The 12,864-nt window shown below is 46.2% G+C and overlaps 1 protein-coding gene across 4 annotated transcripts in view; it reads left to right on the top strand.

Moving 5' to 3' along the window:
• The window catches only part of SMARCC1 (SWI/SNF related BAF chromatin remodeling complex subunit C1), a gene marked incomplete at its 5' end in the record, with an annotated part of 180,427 nt that extends 170,197 nt beyond the window's left edge, over window positions 1-10,230 (top strand). For 2 of the 4 annotated variants that reach the window (XM_082663017.1, XM_082663016.1), the window contains 2 exons: window positions 5,083-5,259; window positions 7,814-10,230. In XM_082663017.1, the coding sequence (XP_082519143.1) occupies window positions 5,083-5,259; window positions 7,814-7,911 (275 nt within the window). In that variant the 3' untranslated portion in view covers window positions 7,912-10,230. Of the gene's footprint in view, window positions 1-5,082; window positions 5,272-7,241; window positions 7,493-7,813 lie in introns of those variants that run through there. The other 2 variants (XM_082663018.1, XM_082663019.1) reach the window with 2 other exon arrangements.
• Window positions 10,231-12,864: the final 2,634 nt, after the last annotated feature.

Here is a 12,864-nt window from a genome sequence, read left to right as displayed (position 1 = left end):
CAGGTAGCTTTGGAAACAGCACTGATGGGCCTGACAGCCGAGCCTGCAAGGCTTATCCCAGTGTGTTTTGGTAGTTATCACCTTGTGTCCATGTGCCGGTGATTCCTCTTGGCCAGATTGTTTCTGGAGCTAGGTGTGGGTTGAATACCTGACCCATCACTTTATTGGCAGCAGGGTTTGTGTCACATAGTCTGCTGGAAGACAGATGGGCCCCCTTCCTCCAGACCTTCATCCTCAGAGTGCACTGTATTGCAAACACCAGATCTGAAGCCAGAGTACCCAGGTCAGAGCTGGGCTCCCTTATTTATACACTTTATGACATTGGGTGAGCTACTCAGTCTTTGTTTTCCCCTTTCATAAATGTGGTAACTTACAACAACAGAAATGTAGGTCTCACAATTCTGGGAGCTGCTAGAGCAAGGTCATGTTCCCTCCAGGGGCTCTAGGGGAGAGTCTGTTCATTGCATCTTCCAGCTTCTGGTGTCTGGTAGCATTCCTTGGCTTGTGGCCACATCTCTCTTTACTCCATCTTTACCTTCTTTCTCCTCTGTGTCTTTTCCTCCATGTGTCCCATATAAGAACACTTGTCATTGGATTTAGGGCCCACCAGAATAATCTAGGATGATCTTAAGGTCCTTAACTTAAATCTGCAAAGATGCTTTTTCCAAATATGGTTACATTTGCAGGTTCCAGGTATTAGAACGTGTGCATTATCTGTTTGGGGGCCACCATCCAACCCACTGCAAGGTGCTGGAAAGTATATTTCATAAAATTATGTATTGCAGGAAGCAGAGCAGTTTCCTTATTGTTGATATAGTGAAGAAGAAAACATGGTGTTTGGAATTAAAGTTTACATCTCAGATTTTTTTTTTAAATGCTGACTGTTATATTAAGTCCTTTCACAGGAACTGTTTCATTTGAGCACAGAATAGTGTGGTAGAAAGAGAATTGGATTTAGAATCGGAAGACTTGGATCTCATTCCTCTTACAAGTTCTGTGACCGTAAAGAAGTCTCTTAACTTTTCTGAGCTTCTGTTTACTGTCTATAAAATGAGAATATTTGCCCTGCCTCTCATAAGGCAGAGCCAGTGACATAATAAGGCACCATAAGAAATAAACAGTTTCCCTGATCATACAGAGAGAGTACAGCAGATATTTAGCATCACTCTTTATAATAATCTCAGGAAACTGAGGCTCCGGGCATCCTAAATGACTTGTCCAAGACCACACATCTGGGTTGGCGTGAAGTAGAAGTGAGATCGCACTGTTCAGCTTCCAGGCACGTTCATCTTCACTTTCCCTGTCGAGAATGGTATTGGGTGGCTTTCTGACTGGGATGCTCACTGGTCAGCCAGGAGTTTGGACAACCCACACCTTGCTCTAGACATCAAAGTATAAAAACTCTGTCAGACTGTTGTGGACGACATTGGTTAGGACTGAACAGTTGCGTGTCTTATTACTTAGCACACACCTGGTCTATGCTCTTCCTTCTTTCTTTCTTTCTCCCTTACTCAGTACTCTTTCTGGCCTTTTTGTAAAGGCATTCTTCAGTGTTCTGCTGTTGGTTTTCTGGAGAGAGAGACCTGAGACGGGCTGGCAAAATGTTCTTCCTGACTTGCTCAAGGCCTCTTGTCCAGGTTGAACTGGGTAGAAGGAGGGAATCTGCACCCATTGATAAACACGGGCCGTATTATCTGTTCTAGTGAATGGCTTCCATTCATCACAGCAAGTCCATTGAAAGTGTTCTTTCATCTCCAGGTTGGGATTCTGTAGGTCTGGACTTCATACTAGGCCTCCTGTCCCCAACAACAGCAAAAGTATCTCCTCTTGCCCTGTCTCACCACCTGGAATACCATCAAAAAATCATTAGTAGGGCTTCCCTGGTGGCGCAGTGGTTGAGAGTCCGCCTGCCGATGCAGTGGATGCGGGTTCGTGCCCTGGTCTGGGAGGATCCCACATGCCGCGGAGCGGCTGGGCCCGTGAGCCATGGCCGCTGAGCCTGTGCGTCCGGAGCCTGTGCTCCTCAACGGGAGGGGCCGCAGCGGTGAGAGGCCCGCGTACCGCAAAAAAAAAAAAAAAAAAAAAAATCATTAGTAGAGACTCAGAGAGTGGGGGAAAAAAAGCATTGTGTTTAGTAATGGCCTCACAGGTGTTTGGTAGGAAGGAAACTGGGAGAGTTACAGAGGACAGACCCTGATTCTTAGAATAATAAGGCTCTGTGTGTGCTACTTATTGCCCATTGGAAACTTTTGAGAGTTCTGTATCTTCCCTTCACCCCATCTCTGTGTTCCACTGGAATGACAGCCAATTCCACACCTCCTGTTCCCAAAGCAAAATTCCTTCCCCATTCTCTACACTCCACATGCCAGTTAGGTGCCAAACCCGAATTCTTTCTCCTTCTCAGCTTCATACTCACCCCTCCTCCTCATTCTCTTACCCATCCCCAGGAAGCCTGTAGGGTGCTGTTCTCAACTCTTATCTACTTATCCTGCCCTCATGCAGCCCCTACTTCTCTGCAAAAGCTCTCTTCCTCTGCTCTAGGCTCAGACTCCTCTGCATCCCTTCTTAAAGCTTTCCATCACACAGAAAATCAGGCCCATGTTCCTCATTTCTCCAGAACCTTTCACCCAGTCCCCTGTAGCCTTACCGGGCGAAGTCCCTCACCCCATTCTGTGTGTGTGACTCATCCGGTCCCCTTTGCTTTGATTCATGTCAGACAAACCAACCGTGGACAACTTGGCTCTGTAGCCTGGGCACTTTTTTTAATAACCTTTTGAGCTTGTTACTCCTCGGTGAAATGCAAGTGATAGATAATAAGGTGATGCAGTTACCTCAGAGGGGATGGCGAGTATGAAGATGCTATGTATAAATGGAACAATATTCATATTATGTTCTGATTGTGTAACTCAGGCTAGGCCTTGTGCTTAGGATAGTCTGCTGTTATCCTGTTCCTAATTCCCCTCCTTCACTTTATATACACATTATCCAAAGTCTCAAGTCATTCACAAGTTGCTCTTGGTTAACCAGAAGGTATTATTTTCTTTTACTTGCTTCTTCCATAGTTTTCCCTTGATTTGCCTGCCACACCTTCATGTGTACTCATCCTTTGTATGGCTTGTAATATACTTGGCATTTGTTTTTTTATCTCTTGTGTCATTCCCTACGTGGATAGACTCTTCAGCACAGCCTAAATCTGTCCTAGCACTGTGGCACAGGCACCCAGCTTTAATTACTGAAGTTCAGTGGTGTAGTAGTAGTGGTAGTCTCAGCCCAGCACCTGCTCTTGCTTTCTCTGAGGTGATTTGATCAAGTTGTCCTCCAGCAGATGGGCCTCTGGGGCTCCTCTGCTGTACTTTTGCATGATTGCATTATAGAGCACAGGAAGGTGGGCCAGAGGACCCAAAATTTGCTGTTCTTTTCATTCTGAGGCATAAGGTTGATGCCTCCCTATGCTTTTAAAAAATAGTCCCCCAAAGACAGTGGACCACTTCTCTTCCTGAATCTTGTATCTCACTGGGGTTCTCTTGACACCCTGTAGTGAAAAGCTCTGCTCTTTGAGTCCTGGCTCATGGAACAGACACTGGAAATGGATGGTGTGAGGCTTGAAGCTTTGTGTGTCTGTCTTAAGACAGGCCTTTTTCTAAGCACTGACAGAGAATTCTTCACTTGAGTTATCTCCAGTACTGCTCTATATATTTTAGTTGCCAGTTAGCTGTCTGGTAGTCCCATCTTCCAAGCTTGAACCTCAAGCGTTCTTATTTCCAGCTGTCTCAGGACTATGCCTAGAAGCCTGTGTTCAGTTTCATATAGTTGACCTTACATAGGTGTGCTAATGTCCCTAGATTAAAAAACGAAAGAAAGAAAAAACTACAATAGATTCTCTTTCCTTATTCTGTAGAGATTATGATTTGTCCTTATATATAGCTTCAGCCTTGGTTTGTGCCCATTAAACAATTCTCCTTTGTTTGTGGCTCTTTAAAGCCAAGCCCAGGAGCCAGACCGCTGAGTTGAAGAATTAATACATATCCACCACCATATCTAAGGGAGGTTTGGCTAACTGCAACCAAATCTGGCCTATCTCCTGTTTTTGTAGGGGCCATAGGCTAAGAATGGTTTTTACAGTTTAAGTGGTTGGGGAAAACTTGAAAGAATGTTTATGTCACATGAAAATTATGTGAAATTCACATTTCAGAGTCCATAAACAAAGATGTTTCGGTAACCTATTTGTTACACATTGTCTGACTGCCTTCATACTACAGTAGCAAAGTTAAATAGTTGTGACAGAGGCCATATGGCCTGCCAAGTCCAAATACTTACTGTCTGGCTCTACAGAAAAAGTTTGCTGAAAGTTCTAAAGACTCAGTGTGAAACTGAATGCAGGAGGTGTTTCATGGTCCTTATGTCTAGCGTCTCCCATTGTGCACATCAAAGCAAGAGGAAGAGGTGAAGGAGTTGCCTGTTTCCCGTATGTCTCCCCCACCATGGTTCTCCAGAGCCAGTGCTTCCTGGTTGGGGAGAGAGGGAGAGATTTTTTTGTGAACAGGACTTGAGGATTCCAATTAGAATCCCTTTTTAATTGTGATTTCACAGTATTGATCAATACCCTTTCAGGCATACACATTCCCACATAGCCTGTGCATGAAGCTCAATCTGGACTGAGCTTCAGTCCTTGGACTGTGCGCTGACTTGCTGTTAAAGTCCTTCTTTCCACTCCCTGTGGTCTTTGCTTGGCATTTTGTGTCCTCAGGAAGATATTGGACAATCCATTGTTCACCCAAACTAACCAGAATTAATGCTTTCTTTTAAGGATGTTTGGTAACTGTTTCTTACAGCTACTGTCTACCTATAGCAGGGTTTGGGGTAATCATTCACTTCACAGATCTGCCCCATTATCCCTCTGTCCCCCCACCCCACCCCAAATTAAAAGCTGGACAGAGAGATTATTACAGATTATTGCTCTGTTGATCTTTCTAATTGTTTTGGAGGGTTAGGTATTTGTCTGTATTTAGCAGTCTCGGGCAGTGAGTTGATTCCTTTTTTTCCTAGTACATTTACCTCAGTACTTTAAATCTCCCTCCACAGGTCAGATACCAGGTCCAGGTTCCATGATGTCTGGGCAGCCCATGCCAGGCCGCATGATGTCCACCGTTGCAGCCAACATCCACCCCCCTGGGAGTGGCCCTACCCCTCCTGGTATGCCTCCAATCCCAGGAAACATCTTAGGACCCCGGGTACCCCTCACGGCACCTAACGGCATGTGTAAGTAGCAAGGTGGGAGATGTATTACCCCCGGGTCTTTTAGGGAGGGCTATACACAGGGAGGCAGGCTTTTTGTTCTCTCTGGGGTTTGACAGGTCCATGGACAGTATGACCTGTGAGAGTGGTTTCCAAAAGACTGTTTTTTTAGTCATTCCTCTTCAGTACCCCTGGTGGACAGGTACCCAGGTGATGAGTGCAAAGTGCTCCCAGTTAGTCGGGCTCTTATGCCATACATAGCCTTCGTGACATGCACTCGTGACTCCAGGGTTTGTTAGGAGGCCAGGGGCATGCCTTGCCCACTCCTGATTAAGCCTATGTAATTTGAATCTTGGAAGACATACGGAGCTACTGGTAGTTGTTTTCCCTATAGGAGCCTTTTATGGATTCAGGGTTTAAAAGTGGCAGGTGTAAAGAAAAGAATAGGGGCTTCCCTGGTGGCACAGTGGTTGAGAGTCCGCCTGCCGGTGCAGGGGACATGGGTTCGTGCCCCGGTCTGGGAAGATCCCACATGCCGCGGAGCGGCTGGGCCCGTGAGCCATGGCTGCTGAGCCTGCGCGTCCGGAGCCTGTGCTCCACAATGGGAGAGGCCACAACAGTGAGAGGCCCGCGTACCGCAAAAAAAAAAAAAAAAAAAAGAATAGGATCTGGTTTAGGGCAGGAATAACAAGTAAGTTTCTTGTAGCCATTTTGATATATTTGCAGTGGCTGCTTAGACTAAGGCAGGAGTATTCAGGGCTGTGTTGAGAAGGAATTTGAGGTCTTAGCAGGCTCCATGGAGAAGGCACAGATGCTGCTGAACGATGTCTGCCTGGTGGTATGTGCAAAGCCAGCTAGCTCATTTCTGCCATGGGGCCCTTGTTCTACTCCAACCCTGGCCTCCAGAGGACTGCATCAGAGCTTGGCCTGCTCTTTACTCCTGTAGAGCAGGAGTAATGATCCCAAAATGCAGCCGATAGTGGCCATGTTCCCAGCCACATCTGTGATCCCAGGTCCATTTAGAAGTCACGTATGTGAGGAGGAGTTAGCTTCTGTTCACAATACAGAGCTAGGATGTATAGGAATTCCTGGCCTCTAGGAGCTTTAGTTGGGAAAATACGAAATGAACAAGTGGATAGTAGTATAGGGTTTACCATAAGTTACGCGAGGTTGTGAAGTGACTTGAGTTCACTGTAGTTCTCTGGGAGACTTCCTAGGGCCAGGAGGCAGGGACTATCGACAGAGGTACATCTCCTTTCTCATTGGACCCACAGGGTCCAAGGACAAAGTAGCTGCACAGAAGAAAGACAGCAATTGAGCTGGGTCAGTATAGGATCACAACAATAGAAAAAGGTATCTCTGAGTCAGTGATCAGAGGCTGTAGTCTAGTGGGTACCTCTTTTCCTTGGCAAGAAAATCCTTGCCTTGCCGCCTTACAGGCAGTATACAAATGTGCTGGCTGATAAGGAGGTTTGACCAGTTTGCCCATCCCCTTTGCAGAGATAATGTCATTGGTCTTTACCACGGTCATGTCCTGCTGGTAACCCGCGATTTGTGTACAGGATTCCATCCTAAAGGGCCCTCAGTGGAGCACCTTGAGAATGTGGAAGGTTTGCTCCCGATCACTTCCTGCCACAAGTGAATTTCAGGGATTCTGAACCGCTGACTTGGCTCCAGGGCACTGGGCAGGCCTCATCAGGCGAGTCGCTTCCCGTCTCCAGGCCCTGGTTTCCTCCACTGCAAGATGACACAAGGGATTAGATCAGTGGGCTTCAAAATGCTTTGAAGAGCCTTAGCAGTTTGGTGGAAATCTCCTAGGGGGAAAGTTGGGTGAATTGACTGGTAAGGAAGGCTGCAGTTTAATTATTTGTTTCATATGTTTTCATTTCCGGCAAAATCTAGTTTAAAAAATCCCTGGATTAAATTATATCCGGGGTTCCTTTGAAAAGCAGCTAAAATTGAAACAGGAAAGAGCCCCAGACACTCATACTAATTGTTCCCTTCAGGACCTGACCTAGTTTTGGCCAAAAATCCAAGGACTGCAGTTCAGGAGCTGTGGGGCCTCCCAGGACTGTCCAACTTGTCAGCAGCTGTCTCAAGTGAAGCTGTCTGGCCCTGCTGGAGATAGTTAATATCAGCAAGAAGTTTCTGATAATCTATTTTGTGCCCAGCTAGCCTAGGCACTATGAGAAAGAAAAGAAGACACAGAACTTGCCCAGGAAGGAGCTTATCATTTAACTGAAGAAATAAAATTAGCAGTGAGAACCATTAAAATACAATAAAATCAAAATATAATTAAGTTTTGAAAAGGTCTGGAGTGATTCTTGGAAGGGGTGGGCCTTGAAGGAGATTGGGGCAGGTTCAGACACCTCCCCACTCCCCCAACCTCATGGGTCAGGGGAGGCAACATGAGCAGTGACCTGGAGGTCCAGATGGACCTGCGCCACGTAGATCGCAGCGGCAGCAGTGCCTCACAGGCGATAAAGAAACCTTCTTAAGTCATTTTTCTCTAAATGGGCTCTTCCCTGAGCCCCTGTGTTTCCAGCAATGATGAGTTAACTTCTGGATGTGTTTGCAGATCCCCCTCCGCCGCAGCAGCAGCCACCTCCTCCACCACCTACAGATGGAGTCCCTCCGCCTCCCGCTCCAGGCCCACCAGCCTCGGCTGCGCCCTAGCCTAGAAGATGCAGGGGACGTCCACGCCCAGCGCCACCAGCTGGAGTGGGGATGACAGGACTTGTGTTACTCAGCTTCCTTGGGTTTCTTTCAGGATTTTTATTCTTGCAGCCCCAAGCACACATCCCTTATTTCCCCATTTCTCTTGCCACCCCTGTCCGTGCTCTGACACGTCTTGTGTTAGGTCCTCCTCCAACACTCAGGGGGAAGCCTGTGGTGACAGTGTGCCCTGGTCATCCTAAAAATACCCAGTGTCTCCCTGTCCTGGTATGGGGTATGCTGACAGTTTATCTGCAGGTCCTATCAACAGTAGTGTTTCTATGTCTGTCATTTTTGCTCTCCTGCAGTTTTTTTGCTTTGTCTTATGCTTTTATGGATAATGCTTTATAATCATTATCTTTTTCTTTCTTTGGGGGGGATGGGTCATTATTGCTTTAAAGGAGAGCATCCTAAGTTAATAGGAACCAAAAAATAATGATGGGCAGAGGGGATAGCCAGAAGGGATAAACCTTAAGGCATTATAAGTGACCTTATTTCTGCTTATCTGAGCTAAGAATGGTGCTGATGGTGAAGGTTCATGAGACTTTTGCCACACATGGACGCACCAGAATTAAAAGAGATGGGCAAAGGGATCCCACTGACTTCATCCCTAGTGAGGACTGTGAGAACCTCCAGCCTGCCTGGCAGAACATCCCCCTTTAGTCCCTGGTAGGGGAGAGCACAAGCATTAGAACAGATCCACTTCTTCCCCAGGCCCACTGGTTCTGGTTTTCTATGCAGATGGTTTGTTAGATTCCGGGGGCGGGGTGGGGGGCTTGTTCTTCTGAGGGCAGTGTGAGCTTTGAGGGCTGCATTTGGGAGGCATTCCTTAGTTTCCTAGACTAGCCAGGAAAGTTTTGGGCGTCTAGGGCAACGGCCACCCAATGAATGTAGCCCACTATTCACTGCTTTGTATGCATTCTTTTTTTCTCCCTCTTTAAAAAAAAAAAACCTTAAAAAAAAAAGAGTAAGTAGATAGTGCTGATAAACATTTTAGCTCATGGAACTTGATTAGGTTGGCTGGGGGTACAAGTCCCCAAACTACCTCTTGCAGTAGCCAGGGTGAAGGATTTAGTGAAGCGGTACTTTAGGTTTGGGGTGGGATTGGAGAAGTGGGGCAGGATCAACAGCCTCTCATCCCTTCTCCCTTCCCTGTCTGAGATCTCACATTCCATCTATCACAGGGTTGTCAAGGAGATGCTGTGGGTACCAAGGAGCTCACTTGGCAATCAGAGCATCATGCTTTGAGGGTGAGGTTCTCGGGCTAGGAGAGTGGAATACCATTCCAGAGGAAGAGCCACAAAAATGCCTTAATATGAGCCCATTTCTACCCCTGCTGATGAGTGACTTAAAGAGTTCTTGGTGTTCTCTTCTTGTCCTTCTTCCCTCCCCTCTGTCTTTCCATGGGTGGGGAAAGGGTGTTTTGAGTAGAGCTTGATTTCCAAAGCACCTGGCTTCTTCACAGTTTCAAGTGGCAGTTTCATTTAGAATGCAAAGTGGAACATCTTTTGGATACCTTTTCTGTATATTCTATAAAGCTTTACATATGTGAGGGTGTGGGAAGGTGTTTATAAAACACCCTAGAACTTTCTTCCTTAATGTCAGAAAGCAAAAAAAAAAAGGAAAAAATTAAACCACAGTTAAGATTTGCCTTTCAAACCCTCAGGTGTTACCTCTAACCAGGTGGCCCTGGTCACCATCAGAGTACTGGAACCAAGGAGACCTTGTTCCTTTTTTGAGTTTATTCTGGACTCTTGGAGTGGAAATGAGCTTGTTCCTACTGGAGTTTAATTCCATTGCTTTTGACTTCAGAAAGACCCCCGTGCCTTTTGACAATGGCCAGGGTTTTATTTTCACACCAGTCTTTCCCAAAGGAAATTCATTCCAAATACTTACCTTTTCCACTGAGGTCTTAGAAAGAAAATGGAATTCTGGTTCATACTGTGGTCTCTTGTAACCTCAGGTCTTTAATGTGATCACTTTCAAATTTAAAAGATCCAGGTGGAAGTATTTTTACTATGCTGGTAATCTACAGAATACCTGAATTCTTACACTGTTATGTTTCAGTATAAGTGGTGACTTTTTATGTCTGATCTGGTTTCATTCCTGTAATACAGCCACCCGATTTTGTGAGGGGGGAATAATATGTGGTTTTTGTACAAACATGTTTCTCAATGTGTTATTTTGAAAAAGTGAAGAGAGGGAGTTTTGGGAGATTGGAAGAAGTTCATCAAGAAGGCTTAATCTCCCTCTTTTTCAGTGAATAAATGGAACATCATTTCTGGATTCTAGTCCCATTCTCTGCGTTCATGTACCAGTTTCTTCATGTGTCCCAAGAAGAGTCTAAATACTCAGCCTCACCTGGTCTTGGTCATCAATTAATGTTCAGTGGTGCGGGTTTCCTGACCGACTGACCACCTTCTCACCTTCATGAGGCTTAAGGAACATATGGTTGATGTGCCTTGCCCACTTTTTATTTCCATGGTCTAAGTGGAGAAAGATGAGTAGAAGTTATCCAGGAAGGGTGGCCAACATCCTGGCACCTCCAAGAGAGGAGTAGTTCTGCTTGGTGCAGTAGAGAATGTTTGTCAGGTTGCAGTTTAGACAGCCTCAAGTTGGAGGCCGGCATTGAGGGCAGATGATTCTGTGAACTTTGATACGCTCTCTTGGACAGCCTTTGAGCACCCACAGGTGCACGCCCTGTGCAGAAAACGGAAACCAGTGCTTTCAAGATGCTTGTGAACCCAGTGGAGCAAAAGAAGCGGATTCTGTGTCTACCAGGAGGTGAACACTTGGCTCTGCACGGAAGTGTGTCACCCGATTGTGCTGTGCTTTCTGACCTGTTCGACTCTTCCCTCTAGAAGAGAGTGCTAGAGCCAGCTGGGTCTCACAGGACTCCTACATTTCCCTCAGGGTTGAGGAAAGTTAATCCTTGATTCAGTCTGAAGACTGGTTTATAAACCTGAGTGTGAATTCTTTTTAGAGCAAACCAAGACGTGTACAATTAACCAGGTTTCCACAGGTTCCTCAGATCCTTCCTGTGGAATGATTCCCCCAAATGCGATTAAGAACAGCAGTTTTCCAACTTCAGTGCAGGTCAGGATCACCTGCGAGTTTAACATACAGCTTCTGGGCCCTATCCTCAAAGCTTCTGATTCAGCAGGTTTGGGGTATGTTCTGAAATTCTGCCTTTTTAACAGATGCCCAGGAGATCCTGATGCAGCTAGTCATGGGACCACTCTTTGAGAACTACTGGTTAAGAAGATTGTATGGTAGAGCAAGCTCTCTGCAGTTCCTGACAGTCATTCTGTGAGCCCGTTAGTCTAGTAAACATTTGAGAGCCTACTGTGTGGCAGGCACTAAAACTTGGATGCAGTCATTATTATGAATAAGGTAAGGCAAGGCCCCTGTACTCCAGACCGCTTACATTTTTGTAGAAAAATGGGGGATAAGGTGTATGGTCTGGAGGATACCAGACCATAAATAGTTTAGATAGTGCCAAGTGTTCATGAAGTAAAAGGAACAGCCTAATCAGTTGTTTTCTGGGGGACAGTGTATATTAGTCTGTGAATTGGATGTTCTTCCATGATTTCTGTCCTGCAAGGTTTGGTAACCTGAGGGTTGACTTTCATTCCTGCAAACCTCCATCTGAATAATCAGAGAACTCTTTCATCTGGATACCCAATGTATCCAATGCCAACTAACCCCTGTTCTTTCTGCAAACCTCTGCCTGTGATTTTTATTATAAAGCTCCTGCTTTCTACAGTTCCAAGAGCATAGCTGTTATTCAGTTGCTCCACTATTGTTGAAGGGGGACTTCTTCCTGGGAATAACGTGAAAGCACCTTGATCCCCTGTTAATGGATTATCTCCACTGAAGTCATCTTTCAGAAGGAGATGGAAAGATACATTCTTGAAGGAAATGCTGCCTGCCTTCAAGCCCAGGACGCTTGACGTTGGACCTCCTTGTGAACAGCTCCCCTGAACTTCATTTCCCTGTGGCTCGCTTTAGCCCTGCCACTACTCTTGTCATTAGGAAGCATCTTTGATCCTGAACTCCTTAATACAGAGCTGAGACAGGACTGCCATACCCAAAGGGTGACTAAAAGGGTAGAAGGAGAGAGTTCTATAAATCAACCTAGACAAAGTTTCCAAAATTAATTATAGCTACTTCTCTCTTGGACCACCCATCCCTATTCCAGCTCTCATGGGACCCCAGCAGAAGAGAGCCTTGTCTTGTCCCCTGTCTTGCTCCTGGCGTGCCCTGTAGAACTGGAGCCATCTTTACTCCTTACTGCCCCCAGAGGCCTTTCCAGGCCCCTCCAAATGCATAGGGAGCAGCCAGGTGACTGATTTCTGGCAGCCACCTTACACCACCACCTACCCCTAGGGTACAGCCTTTGCAGGCCTCAGCAAAATCACCATGCCTGAATACAGTACAGTCACCACTACTGTCAAACAGCTGTGACACGAAGGAAAACACCTCCCACTCTGGTTCTGCGGCTGTCTTCCCTCACTATCAGGTGGTCCTGAAGGGTTTAGGAAGTGGGCGGGGCTCTTGATTTCTTTGGCTGGTTTGGCCCTGACACTAATGGATTTCCCACGGCCATCCAAATTGACTGTGGCATTCCTTGTTCCAGTCTGCCTATTCTGTGTTAACTGTGGGGTTCCCGAGAAGCACTTAGGTTGCCTGCTGAGGCAGCAGGACTTTTCTGCAAGAAGACAAGCCTGGTTGCTCCATGTCTGAGGCTGTGTGGCTTTCTCCCAGCTGACTTGGCTTTGGGGTAATGAAGTTCAGGGGACTTGCCAATTTTGTAGCAGACCCACTCCCCAAACAAGATGACCGCCTCCAGGTTGTAATGTCTTTTTCTAAGATGAGAGCACTTGTGCAAGTTGAGAATCCAGAACTTGCAGA

Source organism: Grampus griseus (genome assembly GCF_964374135.1).
Source record: "Grampus griseus genome assembly, chromosome: 10".
NCBI classification, from domain to species: domain Eukaryota; kingdom Metazoa; phylum Chordata; class Mammalia; order Artiodactyla; family Delphinidae; genus Grampus; species Grampus griseus.
The sequence above is the reverse complement of the archived record's forward strand: the minus strand, read 5'-3'. Positions and strand labels throughout refer to the sequence as shown.